Consider the following 18,205-nt stretch of genomic DNA (forward strand, 5'->3'; position numbering starts at 1 on the left):
TGATTCTCGGTCTCTCATTGTGTACGAGGACTATAGTGACTGATTAAGTGATTTATCTACTTCGTACGTCCACCGCTGGAATTTATTTACGTTCAGAACAATGTGTATCCGCAATGCACACACACACACACACACACACACACACACACACACACACACACACACACACACACACACACACACATTCACATTCACATACCCTCCTAAAGGCCATATGAGGAGCTGCGGCCGAGCACATCTTTCTCAAATTGGGTTCCTGGCGTGTTCCTGCTGCGGGGCGGGGGAGAAGTCGGCTAAGATGTATGTGAGAAGGCGCCTTGACCCACCAACCCTGGTATCCCTACACTCCGCCCCTCCCGCCCGCGAGTTAACCAAAAAAACAGGTGTGTCATGAGTCACATGGGCGTGGTGGGCGTGTGGTTGGCGCAGAGGAAGGGAAGCCAGTAGCTTGTGAGAGAGGGAGAAGGAGTGTAAGAGAGTGCTCTAGATGGTAGTGAGGAGTGGGAGCGGAGTGGAGAGGGTGGGGCGGGGAACTTGTCGTGCACTGTGGCATCCGATTTGCAACTTGTGCCGCGGGGCGAGCATGTCGAGGTTGCCAAGTGCGCCCTTTTTTTCCACCTGTATGGCGTGGACGAAATAAAATTAAGATGGTTTCTGTAACACTTTCGAAACACGGTGGGCGGGCGTCGGTGCATCCCTCGTGTCCTAGCCGCCGGGAGTGAGCCTTTGGTGGCAAGCGAGCGTGGCTGGCGGGAGTTGAGAGTGTATAATATTGAGGTCATCCAGTGGGATCCATTACGTACCTTCATACGCCTCTCCCACCGCTGCTCAAACTGGATCCCGAGGTCTGTTGTGTCGACGGGTCCCGAAAGCAGCCGTCCTGCTTCCCCCTCAAGAGAGAGCTGTTTGGCGACTGTTTTACTCCCCCGCACACACGGGAAAAGTGCGAGAAACACGTCATTACTCCCATTAGCGAACGTGTGCAGGGCTTGGAGGGAGGAGGGTTGCGTCCTGGCTCGGGTCTGGCTCAGTCCACCTGCCTCATTAATCACACCATTTCGAACCCTCTCCCCCCGCGGCGGCTCTGCCCTCCACAGTGGCTCAGCTTGGTGGTCTGACATTAGCATTCAAGGGAACGAGCTGTGTTGGCATCTATGGTGTGTGGCGGCGTGGCTGATGGCTTGTTTAAGGTTGAGTTAGCGAGGGCGTTGGTCCTTCTCTTCCCGCCCTTACCTTCTTACTCCTCCCCTTCAACTCACCTCTGCCACCATTACCGCAGCCACCGCCACTACAGCCACCGTCACCACAGTCATTACCATTATAACACCAATCCACCTCCCCTCCTCCTCCTTCTTCTCCACCTCCTCGATTTCTTCTTCTTCTTACTCTTACTCTTTCGTTCCTGCCCACCGCCATGAGATAATTAGAAGAATATTTTAAGTTCGTTGTCTGTCTGTCTCTCTCTCTCTCTCTCTCTCTCTCTCTCTCTCTCTCTCTCTCTCTCTCTCTCTCTCTCTCTCTCTCTCTCTCTCTCTCTCTCCCCCCGCCAGCGTCTGATTTATTCATTCCACGAATATACATGAAGGTCCGTAGGAACGTGTAACTGTTGAAGGGACGGGTTCCTCTGCCGCAAGAAAAATAGTAAACATGAAACAAGCTATATACTCCATTTACTCACCCGATGGTAAAAAAAAAAAAAAAAAAAAAGGTTAAGAAATGTGCAAGACAACAAAATCGAATAATGGTTTTCTTCTCACTTCCTCTTTTGGCAAGGATTGTAGTGCGGGCCGCCGAAGCTAACGGGCAGGCAGGTGGTGAGAGAGAGAGAGAGAGAGAGAGAGAGAGAGAGAGAGAGAGAGAGAGAGAGAGAGAGAGAGAGAGAGAGAGACTGTTGGTGTAGATGTAAAACTAAAGAGAGATGCGTGGGACAAAAAAAGAGAGAGAGAGAGAGAGAGAGAGAGAGAGGGGGGGAGGAGGGAAAAAAAAAACAGGAAATTAGTCACGACGTGCAAACGTAATCCTCACTTCCGAATGTTTTTTGGAAGAAGACAGGAAGTTTGTGTGTAAAGATGAGGAGGAGGAAGAAGAAGAGGAGGAGGAGGAGAAGGAAGAGGAAGAGAAAGAGGAAGAGAAATTGTATTTATCTTTCTTCCTTTTACCTGCGAAGATGAAGGAATATATTTGAAGGCGTAAAACAAATAATAATTGATACATAAAACGCAAACATGGTCATTATTCATGCCAAGTAAGAAATAAGCAAGTACTTACAATAATTTACAAACACCATTATAAATTCACTTATCTCATCCTCCTTGCCAGCCCCTTTGCGTCCTTACAAAACACACTCACTTTACAAGAATATTTCCCTGCACTAATCAGCTTCCTTGTTGTTATCAGTAGACTGAGACAAATCATCCATGCGTGTATAATCCCCACCACTGTCACCACCATCAGACCTTCAGCAGTACGTCCCTCCCTCCAGCTCCTTACCTTCAAACTCCACACTTTATGCTGTTTTTTATACTTACCCAACAACCTCTCACCTTTCCCGGACTGCCTCCTTACCCTGCATCCCTCCCCACCTCCTCTCCTCCGCTCCTCAGTCAGGGCAGTTGTACGCGGCGGTCACGTCTCAGCTGAGCGGCAGAAGTGGGGCAATAAACATGTTTTACTGCACGGCGTTGAGTACCTGTATAGGACTTCGTTATTACGTCGTGATAAACTCCGTCTCTGTCACTGTAATGGTATGCTAACAAGGGAGGGAGATTTACAGCGCAGTGTCGTACGTGTGTTGAGGAGGAGGAGGAGGAGGAGGAGAAGGAGGAGAAAGAGTAGGTGGTGATTGTGGTGGTGGAGGAAATAACTTTACGTGTGGAAAAAAAAAAAGGGAGGGTATAAAGCTGAGAGTGATCAGGAAAAGAAGAGAGGAAAAGGTGGGCGGGGAGGAATCTTGCTCTATTCTATCCCCTCCCACACTTAGTTTATTGTTAGTGGTGGTGCGCAGTTCAGCAGACAGCCTCGCTATAGAATGGGTCCCCTAGTGTTTGTTTTTCCTATGTATTCCTATGTGACGCAAAAATAACCATGATTATGAGGATGAGAGTAGTGTGTAATGCTTTCCCGCTTTATCTCCACAGATTTCGAGAACTCACGTAAGTTTTCAGGGAAGTTTAATTATTTCTCTCATCATTATAGTAGTAGAATATATATTTCATTCATATCCATTTATTTTTTCATCTCTACCATCATTATCATCGCTACCACAACCATTACTACTACGATCATTACCACCGTCCTGTTCACTACTATTATTACATTACTATGATCATCATCATCATCATTATCATCACGCTGAGCCAGAGACCGCGTCCACCTGTGTCAGTTATTCTATTCACCACCAGGGATTACCGTGACTACCCGCCACCTCTCCCTCTCTCCCTCCCTTCTCTCTCTCTCCCTGCCTCCCATCCGTCTCTCCCTCTCTCCCCCTTTCACGTCCTTTATCCTTCCTTCCGCGACTTTTTTACGGTTGTTTGGAAAGTTAAAGCAAGAGGGACACTGTTGTTATATTCGCTCTCTCTCTCTCTCTCTCTCTCTCTCTCTCTCTCTCTCTCTCTCTCTCTCTCTCTCTCTCTCTCTCTCTCTGCAGTAATTGATTCTCTGGATGTAATTTGTATACTGAGTGAATATGTGTGTGTGTGTGTGTGTGTGTGTGTGTGTGTGTGTGTGTGTGTGTGTGTGTGTGTGTGTGTTCCTTCTCACGCACGGCCGGACTGTCATGGCTGGGTTGTGTCTCGCTCGGGCAGGCAGGCAGTCACAATGAGCATCTCTCTGGCCTTCTACGATTACCCATTGACGCAGCTCAGTACCTGCCTCCCCCCTTCTTCCCTCCCTCCCTCTCCCTCTCCATCCTGATCTCTCTCTCCCTTCCTTCCTAGCCGTCCTTCTCCCTTCCTTCTTTCCCTTCCTTCCCATGTCCACCTTTCATTCGTCTTCGTGTCCTTCAGTTCTTCGTTGCATTTTCACGTTTTCGTCTATTTCTCTTGTTCTATTTGTTTATTTTTGCTGAGTCCCTTTTCCATTCCTCCTTTCTCCCGCCTTCCTTTACTCTGTGTGCTGCCTCTTTTATCTTCTTCCTGTCCAGTGCTCCTCTCTGATCACTCCCCACACACTATTATGCCCATTGATCTTCCCTCTCTTTCTCCTGTTGCCCTTTTCACCCCGTCTGGCTGGCCTATACCCTTCTCTTTCCCTCGCCAGTATGCTACACTTCGCCTTTTTAGCCGCGTACCTTCCTGTGTTGCGCTGCGCCTCGCCATCCATTCCCAGGTCACTCGGCGCGATCATATATGTGGACCCTTCCTATTTTTCTTACTTGTTGTGATGCCACCCTTCCTAGTCTCCTTCTTGCTGCACCCCTTGCCTCGCTCTTTTTTTTTCAAGCATCCACTATCGCCTCTTTGCCTCTCCAGCACCACCTTTTGCCTCTCCACGTCCCTACCTCCCTCCCACTGACCCTCCTTCCTGCCCTCCGTCCCGCTCTCTTTCCAGGTCCCCTTCACTCGTTCAGTCTGCGTCGCTATACCCTTTTATTTCTCCCCACACCTCACAGCTTTCCTTCTGCTCTCTCCTCTCTTCACCTCTTAACCCCCTCCCATTCCTCTCTTCATCCCTCTGACCAATTCCAGAGATCTATCCCTTTCCTGGGAACCCACATTTTTTAGCACTATTCTTTTAGACTTTTTTTCTTTGGAATCCGCATGGGAACTTTTTTTGAAGTGGGAAACAGTGACGGACCGTGGGACTTGAAGAACGCCGTCACCTTTCCTTTAGGATATTTTTTTTTTTTTTTTTTTTCAGGGGCGGGTGTCCGTGGGTCAGTCTTTACAGTATTCCCGAAATGTTACAAGTGTTGGTGTTTTGGGAATGTTGGAAAGTTGTGCTTTAGTTTGTGTTAAGATGAGTTTTTAGAAGCGTGTATTATGTTGTTCATTTTTTTGTGATATTAAAGCTTTTTTTTTTTTTTGTAAAGTTGCGGATGAATTAATAAGTTGTTCATTGTTGCTCTTCATTGTAACTAAGTTTTTTTTTTTCTTCTTATCCCATAATGTGTTCGTATTATTGGTTTAATCTCTCGCATACATCATTGGTCTTCTAATTATCATTATTTTGTTTTATTATTTTTTTATTTTTTTATTTTATTTTATTTATTTATTTATTTATTTATTTATTTATTTTATTTTATTTTTTTTTTTTTTGCATATATATAACCTTGGTCACGACCGTAGACGCGCACACACACACACACACACACACACACACACACACACACACACACACACACACACACACACGTTCTCTTATATTGACCTTCAGTGAGGCGACTACAGGACCCTAAGCAGCTTTTCAGTCCCAATCAATCCGCCTTATTGCACCCAGGCGGCCCCGCTGCCCCGCCGCCGCCGCCCCGGGAACACCGCAGCGCCCCTTATATGAGCAACCCTTTCTTCATGTTGCCTTTTATGGAGAGGAAAAAAAAATGAATTGATAAAAAGTCCCTTAGACCTCTTATTTGTTATACGAAATACAATGTTTCTTACGGATTTACATAATTTTTATCGTGTAAATGTTTTTTCATTCGTGTTTTATGACATTTTTTTTTTTATCTGTAGTATTATGTAGTTTTTTTTTTATGAGAAGGATGAGCAGATGACTAATGCATAAGAGTATCACTTCAACTGTATGAGGATAAATATTTGTTATCAGTTTATTTAATCTCTGTCTCTGGTGTCTATTTTGTCTGCAACCCTACTCTCTCTCTCTCTCTCTCTCTCTCTCTCTCTCTCTCTCTCTCTCTCTCTCTCTCTCTCTCTCTCTCTCTCTCTCTCTCTCTCTCTCTCATGTTCTTTTCACTTCATCCTTATGATGGGGCTCGACTGAACTGCTTTTGTACAATTCCTCTTTATGTGCGGCATTTAGCCATTGTTGCAGCCTTTTTTAGTCAATAATTTATGTGGGAATCTGTTGAGGTTGGATGGACAGGTACGTCAACAGACTGGCCGTGGCAGCTGTACAGGGGGTCGCCTCCCGTCTCTCTCCTCCTCTCATCCCTCTCCTTGCCTCCCTCACCCCTCTCCTCTCATCTTTCCTCGCCCCAAGCACTACCATTTTTTAAAAAGTGCCGGTATGAAAAAAAAATAAAATAGTACTTCCTGTGTGATAATACAGATCTAATACAGAAAATGTACTTGAGGAAATCACTGTATATCAGGTAGAACAAAGTAATGAGAAAGTGTACAGTGCCATACTCCAATAGTGAAAACAGACTAAAAAAAAAAAAAAAAAAACGGTGCACATCATCTGGCATCGCCATCAGAGGGACGGCCTACGGTAGCTCTTTTTCCTTTATGGACGTAACCTTCACTCTCAACCTGGCGCGGCTCTTGACCCTTTAGCACGGGGCGCGTAAGTGTCCTTATCCCCAGGGTGTCAGCGCGGCGGCCTACGCTCCCTCCGGCCTTTATTTACACAGGGGGTTTTGATGTGGCGGGGGGAACAGCTGAACATTATGGGCTGACCACGTGGGTCTCGCTCACCCCATTTTTCATCTCGGATTTAAAGTTATCCTTCCTGTATCCGACTCTCCCTTCCTCCTCCTCCTCCTCCTCCTCCTCCTCCTCCTCCTCCTCCTCCCTAACCATTCTTTCCTCTCTTTGCCTTCCTCTTCCTCTCTGTCTCTGTATGGGGGAAATTTTTCGGTCTAAGCACCTTGTCTTTGTTATTTTTACCTTCGGGCAAGTCTCAGGTGACTGGGCGGCGCTCAAAGGGTGGAAGGCTGCAATGGTGACACACATGCACCCGCGCGCGTGCACACACACACACACACACACACACACACACACACACACACACACACACACACACACACACACACACAATGAATGAATGTAACGTGGAGTACTTACATTCAATTAACTTGCGAGTAATTGGAGAGATAGAGAGAGAGAGAGAGAGAGAGAGAGAGAGAGAGAGAGAGAGAGAGAGAGAGAGAGAGAGAGAGAGAGAGAGAGAGAGAGACAGACAGACAGACAGACAGACAGAGTGGAATCAGGCAGTAGGGGGTCAAGGATCATGGCAGGGTAGGCCAAGGAGGGGCAGGGTAGACCTAAGGGCGAGGCAGGATAAAGGGGTGGACACGGTGGGCAGGAGGTGGGTAGCGGGGTGGGCGGTGGTGGGTCGGGCTGGGCGTCTAACCCTCGAGAAACCACGACGGATATGGATTTGTCGGCAGCTTCCTAACGGTTTTTTATTATCTAATGGGCGGGAATGGTGGGAGATATTGCATTTGTGGGGTGGCCATTAAAGGGGCAGAGGGGCAGGCACGGGACGGGGACCGGGGGAGTTACTGACGATTTTTTTTATTACTGAGGACTTTTAACTGAGGACTTTAACTCTTCCTGCTCATTCTTAGCGTGTATGTGATTACGACTGAAGGAATTACAAATATAGCATAGTAATTCAGCAATGATATCAAGTATTTCATTCTTCTACATGGAAACTACTGTCGTTTTGGTTGGTTCATGACATTTACCAGCGAGCGATCAAGTGTGGCGCGGGGACGAGTGAGAGCGAGGTACGAGTATTCCGTGCTAGTAATGGTGAACTCGGCCGCGTGTGCTCACCGCTCAGCACACGCGGCGGCTGGCGGTCGTTCAGCATATAAATGGTTTCATTGTTGGTAATTACAGTCATAATATTACAAACTAGGCGTTTAGCGTTTATGGAACCATTTTGTAGGTAAGCATTAGGGTATTTTTAATTTGTAAACAAGACCGCTAATAGCAAGCTACTCAAGGACAAATTAGGGACTGCTGTTTTAATGTATTCACTTTTCCTATGGCCGCTAAAGGAAGTCTTCTGTTGCCCCAGTTTACCTGTTGTCATGAGCTTCAGAAGGTTTTAGCGTAGGTTGTAGGTGACACTATATTGTGTTAAAATAAAGAAAAAAAATTTACAATACTGGCTTGTGTGGAGTGACAAATAACACATGACAATGCACACTTTACTATGGTGAATGTAATATTAATCTTTCTTTTTTTTATTTTCTCTAGCAGCTGTTTAATAACTTTTCTTTCTCTTCCACAGATCTTCGGGAGCAAAGCAGACTTGCAACTCCATACTCAAATCCACATGAGAGAGGCCAAGCCTTACAAGTGTTCTCAGTGTTCCAAAGCCTTCGCCAACTCCTCATACTTGTCCCAGCACACACGCATCCACCTGGGAATCAAGCCCTACCGCTGTGAGATTTGCCAGCGCAAGTTTACGCAACTGTCTCATCTGCAGCAGCACATTCGCACCCATACGGGCGACAAGCCTTACAAGTGCCGCCATCCGGGATGTAACAAGGCTTTCAGCCAGTTGTCCAACTTACAGAGCCATTCCCGATGTCATCAGACTGACAAGCCATACAAGTGTAACTCTTGTTACAAGTGCTTTGCGGACGAGGCCTCCCTCTTGGAGCACATTCCCAAACATAAGGAGAGCAAACATCTCAAGACTCACATTTGCCAGTATTGCGGCAAAAGCTACACCCAGGAGACTTACCTGCAGAAGCATATGCAGAAACATGCTGAACGACCAGACAAGAGGCCTTCCCTCACAGCCCATGGCATTCGACAAGATAACCCATATTGGTCCAAGCCAGACTCCACCGCCCTTGAATCCATGGACAGCCGCATGTCGGAGACCTGTCTTCAAAACTCTCTAGATCCCACCCGCCACCTGGTTTCCCGCGAGCACCTTGACCACCGCCCCGAGGAGCTCCGCCACACCCCCGCCCACATGCCAGCTTCCAACATGTCCTACGACGCTATTGCCACCAAAACGTCGTCAGCATTCACACCGATCCAGACGAGTATGTTGCCCATCAGTGGCGGCACACAGCTGTCCATGGCGTCATCTTCACAGCGTTACTTCCCCTACGAGCCCATCAGTTTTCCCAAGACGCACACACAGATGCCCTCCATGGACGTCAAACCCAATCAGTTCCCCAACCAGCTCATCTCACTCCACCAGATCCGTAATTATGCCCACCAGCCCACTATGAGCTCCGACCTGCTCCTCAAGGACAAGGGTGTTACTCAATAGTGTGTAGAGTGGAGCGCGGGCCTCAACCAGGCCCCGACGTCGACTGGGAGTGGGCCGCGTCCGGCGGCCTGCGACTCAGGCGCTTCCCTACGGTGCTGGGGCCGCAGTGTGTGGACCGAGCCAGTAGGAGGGGCTGAATACAGGGTATTGATGGCACGGGGCAGGGGCACGGGAGAGGGCGCCGCCTGGCAGCAGCAGCAGAAGCAGCTGTGGCCACCACTCCCAGCGAGAGCCCAGTGACGAGTTGTGATACGTGCCTGGTGATAGCTGGACGAGGTCTGAAAGACAAGTCGCCTGACTCTAAGGAACGCTCGCTTAGCAGGGAAACGTTAGTGTAAATGTGCAATAACCACACTAAAACGCATGACGACAAGCATGTCGTAGGAACTGCTTCTCACGTATGTTTGTGAAGATTGGTACAGTTAAGGACTGGCCGGTACGGTTGTGGAGGTGTGAGGAACTGGAGAGGGATGGGGACGAGTGGAGTTAAGGCGAGGTGGTGGTAGTGGAGCTCTGGACTCCCACTTGTAGCACCAACAGCACCTACAGCAACAAACAGCAGCCGAGTGCTGTCCCGTACAAACCCACCAGAATACAGTTCACGTTCCTCTTCACTGTTACAGTGAGCAACTCTCCGATATCGTGATAGCTAAACAAGCAATACTGTTACTAGTTATGGTGCCTTCCACCATCCATCGAAACCCATAGAATTCCCCAACAATTTTTTTTTTCTTTAACCGTAGCACAAAACAGTTTAATTTACTCTCAAACACTATACGGGATTTTCTACAACAATGTTGTATTTTCATATATTTAGTTCTCTATTACTTGTCACTTGTTGCTGTTTTCCACTAAGCGTCCGGACTTGCTCAGTGGCGGCGGATGGACCCGGCCACCGGCACCATATTATTCACAAACCAGAGCATCTTCTGTCCCTTGTGATAATGTATTTAACATGTCTCACTGAACACGCCGGGACGCCAGTATAGTTTTTTTTTTTCTAATATGTTCTACCTCTAAGAGTATAGACGGTTCCAGATTACATTTTTTTTTTTCAGTACCTTACAAAGTTTCTGCCAGTTGGCCCCCTGTCCTCGGGTCTCTCGGCCCTGGCGTCTGGCAAGGTCTCCCCCTCCCCCCCCGAGTCCCTACTGCTTGGACAAGGACTCTTAACCCTAAACCTCGTTGCCCACGATGACTGCCCTGCGAAACTCGCGGGCAGTGCTAACCTCCTCCATCCAGGAAGTATACGATTATTTCTACGTTTGTCTCGTGTGTGCATCAGATAAAGTCTGAAGTCTCTAGTAGTTGCAGATTCCCCATAATGAAACATATGGGTCTTAAGAAGAGCTTCTGGCAGACTCAAAAATATGTGTTTTTTAAAGACTCACTTTAGATACTGTTAGTCTATTGATTTATTTTTTCTCCGACCAAACCAGTGTTTGAGACCGATTTGACGGCTCGGCATTCGGAAGACTGTAGATTTCCGGTGAATCCTGCCAGGGGTTCACTTCTCATGATGTTCAATTCTCAGACCTCACTTGAGTCGACTTTGTAAAGGCAATCAGGGGCCAAGCATCAAAACTCCACGTGTTACAGTAAACAGCACTTCCCGATAATCTACATTCTTCCGCCAACACTTACAGGTACTTAACACTTTGACTTCAGAATCTAAGGACACTACTTTTGTATGCTGCAAAAGTTCTGTATTATGCATGGGTAGAAGGTTATGAAAAAAAAAAGTACTTAGTAGGGTACATAGCTAATAACGACTCGTTACTCTGTTTCCTTTTTGTACTTACGACTATAGGGAGTGAAATAATAGGATAATGTTGGTTCGTTTTTTTCTATATATTTGCATGGATAAATAGACTAGCAACATCTTCTGTCGTATATATTACGAAAAAATAACGTGATGTTCATAGACAAAGATGGCTTAAAAAAAAAAAAAAGTTGTCCGAGTGGATGTGTGAGTGCGTTGAAGGAGAGTTGGGAGACGATGTACTCTTGCCCACCGCCGCGCTGTGGTAGGCAACAGCATCCTTGGGGCCGCATTGTGGACACGCGCTGAGGCTGAGCCGCGCCAACATGTCAAAGTTTCTCAATGCATTGGTCTGATGGGAGGCTAGCACCGGAATTTTAGCTCATTAAAATACAAGATTTACGCCGATAAATTCGCACATTAGTCAGCTCTGCCACAGCCTTCCGGATCTTCCATACGGCCCTTAGAATGTGAGTCATGAGTGATATTTTGTACAGTAGCCGCAGTGAAGTCCAACCTCCCCAGATGATATTATTGTAAGTGAAACTTTACATCAAAATGTGTTTGCTCAACATAGCTACTTGTTCGTTTGGCACGTTAAGAATGTTTGTGTTATTGTTAATTGAAGTGTTGACTGTTATAAACGGCTCACAAGTCACACTTGAGGGGGGTTCTCGTACTCGATCCGGCCAGCCCAGCCCATTGGTCTTGCGGGGGGGACGGGAGCCCCATCGGCCCCGCCCCGCCCTGGCAAGCCGTGGCCGCGGTGGTTGAGTCGGGCACCAGAGTTCCTCTTTCTGGGGAGCCTCTGTAAAGCTAAAAGTCCAGAGCCTCAGTTGGACTCTTTTAAATGTCCATCCTGTAACACTGCAGAGCGTTCAGCCAAGTGAGCAATCCATCCCTCAGAGCTGTCCTTAACTCTGAGGGAACCCGGAAGCTCTTGAGAGAAGAGCGAAAGCTTCCTAACCAACCCTCCTCGCCCTCAGTCACCCACCGCACCCTTGTTATCCAGGTCGTACACGCACGATGAACGACGCAAAATTATATTATTTCAGTTGTATTAGCAATTAGGTTATTACAGGCTTATAAAAACACTTCAAAAACATAAAATTCAAGACAGCCACCTTTACTGCAGGTTGAAGGAACAGTAAACATTTACACAATGGACACTTAGTGGCTTCCAAGACGAGATCTTTCTGTATAAAAGACCTTTGTTTAACCTTTGCATCTCTTCTCACTCCTTTCCCTGCAATCCACTTCACTTTTTTCACACTATTTTTTTTTCCCTCTCACGTTCGATCTAAGGCTCTGGACTAGCAAGGCTCACCCGCTCGTCCTCGCAGTATGGGTGATCGCTGCGTGCATGGCTTAACTGAAACCTTCAAGAGCTTTTTTTGTTGAGTCAAAACAATCGGTGTCAACCCTGTGAATTCAGCCTGTGTTGTCCCCTCTCCTTGCCAATGATGTGTCTGTGTCTGCTTGTAGCCCTGTGTATGTGTCCGACCCTCTCCCTCTCTACCTTTTTTTTTTTTTTTATCCTCCTCATAACCTCCTTTGCTGCGTACCTTGTCTTCCCAGCTGTCTTAAGTTTTGGCGGCTTGGCCATGGCCTTTACCACCGGCCATCATTTCGGCAGCCCGGACCGGGATATATCATACTTCAGCCTCTCGCCCGCCCAAGCGCGGCTCCCAGCGTGACGTTTGTGTATCCAGCTTTGAGTCCGTTCGTTCATAATTCATTGTGACAGAGTACTTGAAATATTTCTTTTTGCGAACGAAATAGTTACATTATGGTTTATAGGAGTCGTCACAGTAATGTTCTGTTACTGACACACATTCATACTGAAAGGGGCGCCTAGTGAGGTGTGACTACTTGAGCTTGAAGGTGACTGGTGTGCTGAACGGAGCAGCGGCCAGGGATCAAGTGCGTCCTTTGCCTGTTTCAGGTTCCTTCTCGCTACCTACAGTGTGTAACGCTGTCTAAATTGCCTAAGCTTAGTTCTAAGGCGTGGTCCACCTCGCCGCCCAGTCAGCTCTAGACGGCCTCGGAATACCGTTGAAGGTGCAAACGGGTGCACATCGCGGAGACACCTGGCGGCGGCAGCAGCAGCCGCCTAGATTCTCCCGGTCACACAGTTGTTGACAGTTCCAGTGAGTCTATGATCAGGGCATCTGATGCCGTTCAGATGAAAAAAAAAAAAATAAATAAATAAAAAAAAGAGGTAATCGCTTGATGTGCATAAGCTCGGGCAAACTAGACTGCCAGGCCAGAGAGTACTACTAAAGTTGCCCCAAGGACACCACGAGCAGTGAGCAGTACGTGCGTCCTCACGCTGCCCAGTATCTGGAACTTAAGTTAAACTGAAGGGAAAAGAAAAAAAAGATGTTTGCTATGGTGCTGCGTCCCCGTTCCTGGTTGGTTATCATTTGTTATCCAGATGTTGCATTTTAGTACCGAGTTTACCGTCGTTTCACACGTTTCCGTTGTCAAAAGGTGAGGGCGAAAACAGTCCTCACCCTTTTAGGCTGTTGAGAAAGATTACAAATGGTTTCGTTGCCCTACTGCGGTAGTGGAGTGTAGTACAAAGTAGGCCGAGTAAGATTAAGCTTAGATTTAACATGTTAATTGGTGGAAGGATCTTTCTCAATGAGCACAGACCCAGGATTATTTTCTTGACACAAGAGTCGGGTGGTGCAGTGTCGACGCTCTCACCTCCAGTATCCATGACACTTGGCTAAGTCCGCACGTCCCCCCTCCCCCCGTCGCTGGGGACCATTTTTACAGGGTATTTTTATTCTATTATTGACTCTGTACCCACCCCACTACTACCTCCACCCTCGTGTATCTCGCTTGTGCGTGAAACAGACACGCTCAGTGTTGCCTGGGATGCCACTTCCCATTTTCTGTAGTTATAGACCATTTTTATTCGTTATATTTTATTGCTCTCCTGCCCTTTGTGTGCCCCGCTTGGTCGATGCTTGTTTGCAGATGAAAGGATGGAAGTTGTTTTTAAAATCACATCTCCTTGTAGTAATATTCGTAGTGACCATAGTTTTTTTTTTTTCCTCTCTATATATCTCTCCCTCTATCAAATTTGTGATAGCGCAACCTCGTTATATACATAGTGTTATGTTAAAGGGGATGATACCACGGTGGAGACAACCTCGAGCACGGGGACGAGCTGGGCTGCAAGTTATGCGCACTGAATGTATTGTAATATAGTTCTATTAACTCTTGTGTTCCTGAAGGGTTAAGAATGGTGGAGCTGTTGTCGTTTCTGTACAATTATGTTTGTTCAGTCTTGTAAGCATTAACTGTTTATTGTGTTGATGAAATTTTTTTTTTTGTTAATTATATTCTTGAAAAGGAGAAGATTAAGATTCAAATAGTACATGAAATTCTGCAAAGATGCCATGTAATACAAAAAATAAACGGAAATAAGGGGCCTTTTAGAGCATAACAATAATTGTAACTGATTTGCATAACAAATCTCAGTGTAGGATTCTGAGTAGAGGTTTATTATTATTGTTATTATTATTATTATTATTATTATTATTATTATTATTATTATTATTATTATTATTGGTATATTTATAATTATTGTCATTATTATTATTATTATTATTATTATTATTATTATTATTATTATTATTATTATTATCATTATTATGATTATCATTATTATTATTATTATTATTATTATTATTATTATTATTATTATTATTATTTGACGCTGTATATTTACCCTTGTTATCCTGTTTATCACTATTATATCACTGTATCATGATTATCACCACTAGAGGGCACAGGTGCGGCAGTGACTGTACATTATAGCACCGTCTGTACGTAGGTGTGCCATTAGAGGTCTTGCTACTTTGTTCTTTATTTTTGTTGGAATTTATTTTTCTTCCTGGTAGGATTGGGAACATGGTTTATTGTCATTACTATTAAAATTATAATTACCATAGCGTTCAGGTCATCCCATAGGCGTTTCTGTCTTTCTCTCTATCTCAGTTCTTACTATTTTACACTCTTATTTTTTTTTCCTTTAATTTTAATTTGTGTTTTTAGAATAATTAAAATCACCCATGTATTTTTTTGGTTTGATTTTTTTCCTCCCACCATCCATTTTCTGTCCTTTGGTTTCGCTGATTTCTTTTTCATAGGAAACAACTATGGTGCTGGTCTGTGAACTATGCATGGCTGGGTAGCTTAGCACGAGTGACGGAGATCGCCGGACTAAAGGAGAATATTTTGGTATACGCGGTACTGTGATAAGTATGGTTGTACTACACTGGTGACTAGGTATGTTGGACCCACAAAATTTGCACATGGCTACTACGAAAATATTAGCAAGACTCCGCAGCCGACAAATGCTCCAGGAGTTTATTTGCCCTATATTTTATACGAATATCATTTATAGAATCAACTACCAAACAATGTCTGACCAAAGTTCCTATGATAGTGAATATTGTCCTCAACGATATACCCTCTCTCCCTCTTATACAGAATTATAACGATTAAGGTGTTAAGAGTTATTGTTAGTGACCTTTTTCATTATGTCCCCCACTGCCATAGCGTCAACAACTGTGGCCTGCCAGACGTAGAAGCAAAATCTCTACAACCTGATGATTTAAAAATAGAGACATAGAGCCTTCGACGCCCGGCAGGCCTTGGCATAATCCAATAGAAGGGAGATCAAGGCCTCCTCAGACTCCCATGTGCGACTCCTTCACCTTTGCTATAAAAAATTTACCCCACGCAGACAGAAGAAACGGACTCAAGTCATTGCTGGATCAGTAGCCGTCTCATATAGAGGATACTTTTATCTTTCAACAAACACTTGGTACATACATAGTCGTAGGCATCTGGTAATGACTTGGATTTCCACCTTATTTGTCGTAAGCCTCATTTTCCGTGTGGTGTTGAATGGACTACGAGCCTGTGTTAGGCTCCATGTAAGACTCAAGCGCTCGCTTTCTCACTCGACACTTCGAGCCAACTGGCCCAAAGAAACAAAAGAAATATTCATTGTCTTCATTCATTCACCTCTGAACCTTCTCAGAGAGTTTAATTGCCTCGTGGCACCTGCACCGAGAACCAGTAACCTTTTGGTTGGCCCACGTTTAGTAAGGTTGTCTCGAAGTGGTCTGTGAGAAAACGAACGGTAAGGCTGACCCAAGCGTCATGTGTTGCTGCCATGTGGATGTGTTATTGTCGCGGCCCCGACTGCCCACGCCGCCCTAACCTCACCCAACCCCAGGCTGATTTGTTTTTCCCCTTTTGAAAATCTTTGTTTGCGACTGGGACATTGATGACGAAGTTGCTGTGTGGGAATTCGGAGCTACAACTCAAGCAGGTCAGGAAACAGTAGCGCCTCAAGTCTGAGCAGTCACTCACCCCTGCTGGTGCTCCCCGTACAACTGAAGGTATACGATGATTACATATCAAAATTAATAGGTGAAAATATACAGCATTATTTCACTTTAAAGTACATACTGTATTGGTATAGCATTGGTATGTCATCTACGTTTTTAAGTCGCAGTGTCAGATATAGTAGTGTAAGTCCTGATTAGTGACACTCCTAACACATAATAGAGCCTGTCATAATATAGTGCACAGGTGGGTGACTTCCCGACTTCCCGTCTTCCTGACCTGGTGATCAGTCTCTGAATGTTTATACTGTCGTGTGAGAGTGAATGAGAACGCGTGAAAGCATGAGAAAACATTGTAATATCTAAGTGGTTCCTTATTTCTGTTAGTTACCGACGAGTCTCCACAGCGCTCTTCTGTCGTACTGACCACGAACATGAGCCCATAGCCAGCGCCTCCCCGCCCTGGTGCCACTCGCTCGCAGGCCACACGGAGGCACACTCACTGCATACACGTCTACTGAGGCACGTCATGAACACCTTCACGGAGTCCAACGCAAAGGTCCCTCATCAACCCGGACATTCCCTCAGCCATGCACTCTAGTCGAATGTATACAAAAATTAAGCGACTGTAAAGAGTTACTGGCAGTCTTGAATTAATTAATGTTACATACGCTATAGTAGTTTCTCCGTGAGCTTGTTAAGTTTACTGGCACCTGCAGCTGGTGACAGTGATCTTGCTCCACAGCACAGTTTGGTGTTGACTCAGAGGGAAGACAGGATGGTGATAAGGACTTTTGTCAAGGGGTTCAAATGTCACCTCGGTAGTGTGGCAGGGTCTTGGCGGTGACCTAGTGGGTATGGCACTGTGCCGGTAGTGCCCTGTAAGCGCGGCACTGCAGGGCTCGCGAGGCCTGGCTGACCTGAGCTCGTGTTCCGCGGCGGCGCTTTGTCCTAGAGTCCAACAGTTGTATTGGTTCCTTAAAGAAAAAAAAAATATTCGTCTGACAGAGACCCTTCCCCCTTCTCCCTTAGTAGATGGTAGAGCCGACTCTCTCACTAATCTAGAGGTGTTCATTTACGTATTTTAGCAGTGATTGATATTGTCTACATAGGGAAGATATTTTACAAGTATTCCTCCGATTTTTTTTTTCTTTGAATGCGTTGGGTTTAAGATAAAAATATTTCGGTAGACTATTGAAGATTACTGAATACCTGTATACATATGTTGCTTCTAAATAAATTTTAAACCCATCACATGGAATATCATTTTAGTATATTCTTCATGTAACATCACTCTCCATTAAACAAATGATAACACACACACACAGTAAGTAGTGATGGCGAACAGTTATAAGAAATCCCAAGGAGATTCAGTGACTCGGTGTGTACTGAATGAACGTGAAGTGAAGCACTTAAACAATGGAGACATAAGCCAGACTGAAAACAAAAAGCAAGCCAAGAGCCACCATGATCAGCGCGCCAGTTTGGTGATGCTGAGGCTGCACGCAGGAAGTTCGTTTAGTAAACATCAGATGAAATTACAGAACTCCATTGGTGTGCCATGTCATGTATGTTAGATTTCAATTTTCCATGTCGGATATTTTTTTTTCTTTTTTTTATTTTTAGCTTCGTTCCCAGAATTCTATCATGGTGTGCCAAAAAATAATTAAGTCCGGTAAAATAATCACGTCATACTACATAGACTGTCAGTCAAACACCGGAATACGAGGGAAAAAATATGGTAAATACCGTTTTCTCTAATCAATTACTACGCTGACGGACGACAGATGGCTCTCCCGGCGACCCTGACAAGGCCGGGGCCAGAGGAGGCCTAATGAGGGGCGAGAGTACACGTGGCTTTTGATTGGGTGAGAAACAAGCTTGCAGATATACTACGAAGGATCCCAGGACGCTGCGAGGA

General features: G+C 45.6%; 1 protein-coding gene across 7 annotated transcripts in view; it reads left to right on the forward strand.

Moving 5' to 3' along the window:
* Positions 1–15,002, forward strand: part of LOC135105504 (zinc finger protein rotund-like) — a 143,544-nt gene extending 128,542 nt beyond the window's left edge. For all 7 annotated transcript variants that reach the window (XM_064013646.1, XM_064013642.1, XM_064013643.1 and 4 more), the window contains one exon: positions 8,146–15,002. In XM_064013646.1, the coding sequence (XP_063869716.1) occupies positions 8,146–9,147 (1,002 nt within the window). In that variant the 3' untranslated portion in view covers positions 9,148–15,002. The remainder of the gene's footprint in view (positions 1–8,145) is intronic.
* Positions 15,003–18,205: the final 3,203 nt, after the last annotated feature.

The sequence above is a fragment of the Scylla paramamosain genome, chromosome 12 (genome assembly GCF_035594125.1).
Source record: "Scylla paramamosain isolate STU-SP2022 chromosome 12, ASM3559412v1, whole genome shotgun sequence".
NCBI lineage: Eukaryota > Metazoa > Arthropoda > Malacostraca > Decapoda > Portunidae > Scylla > Scylla paramamosain.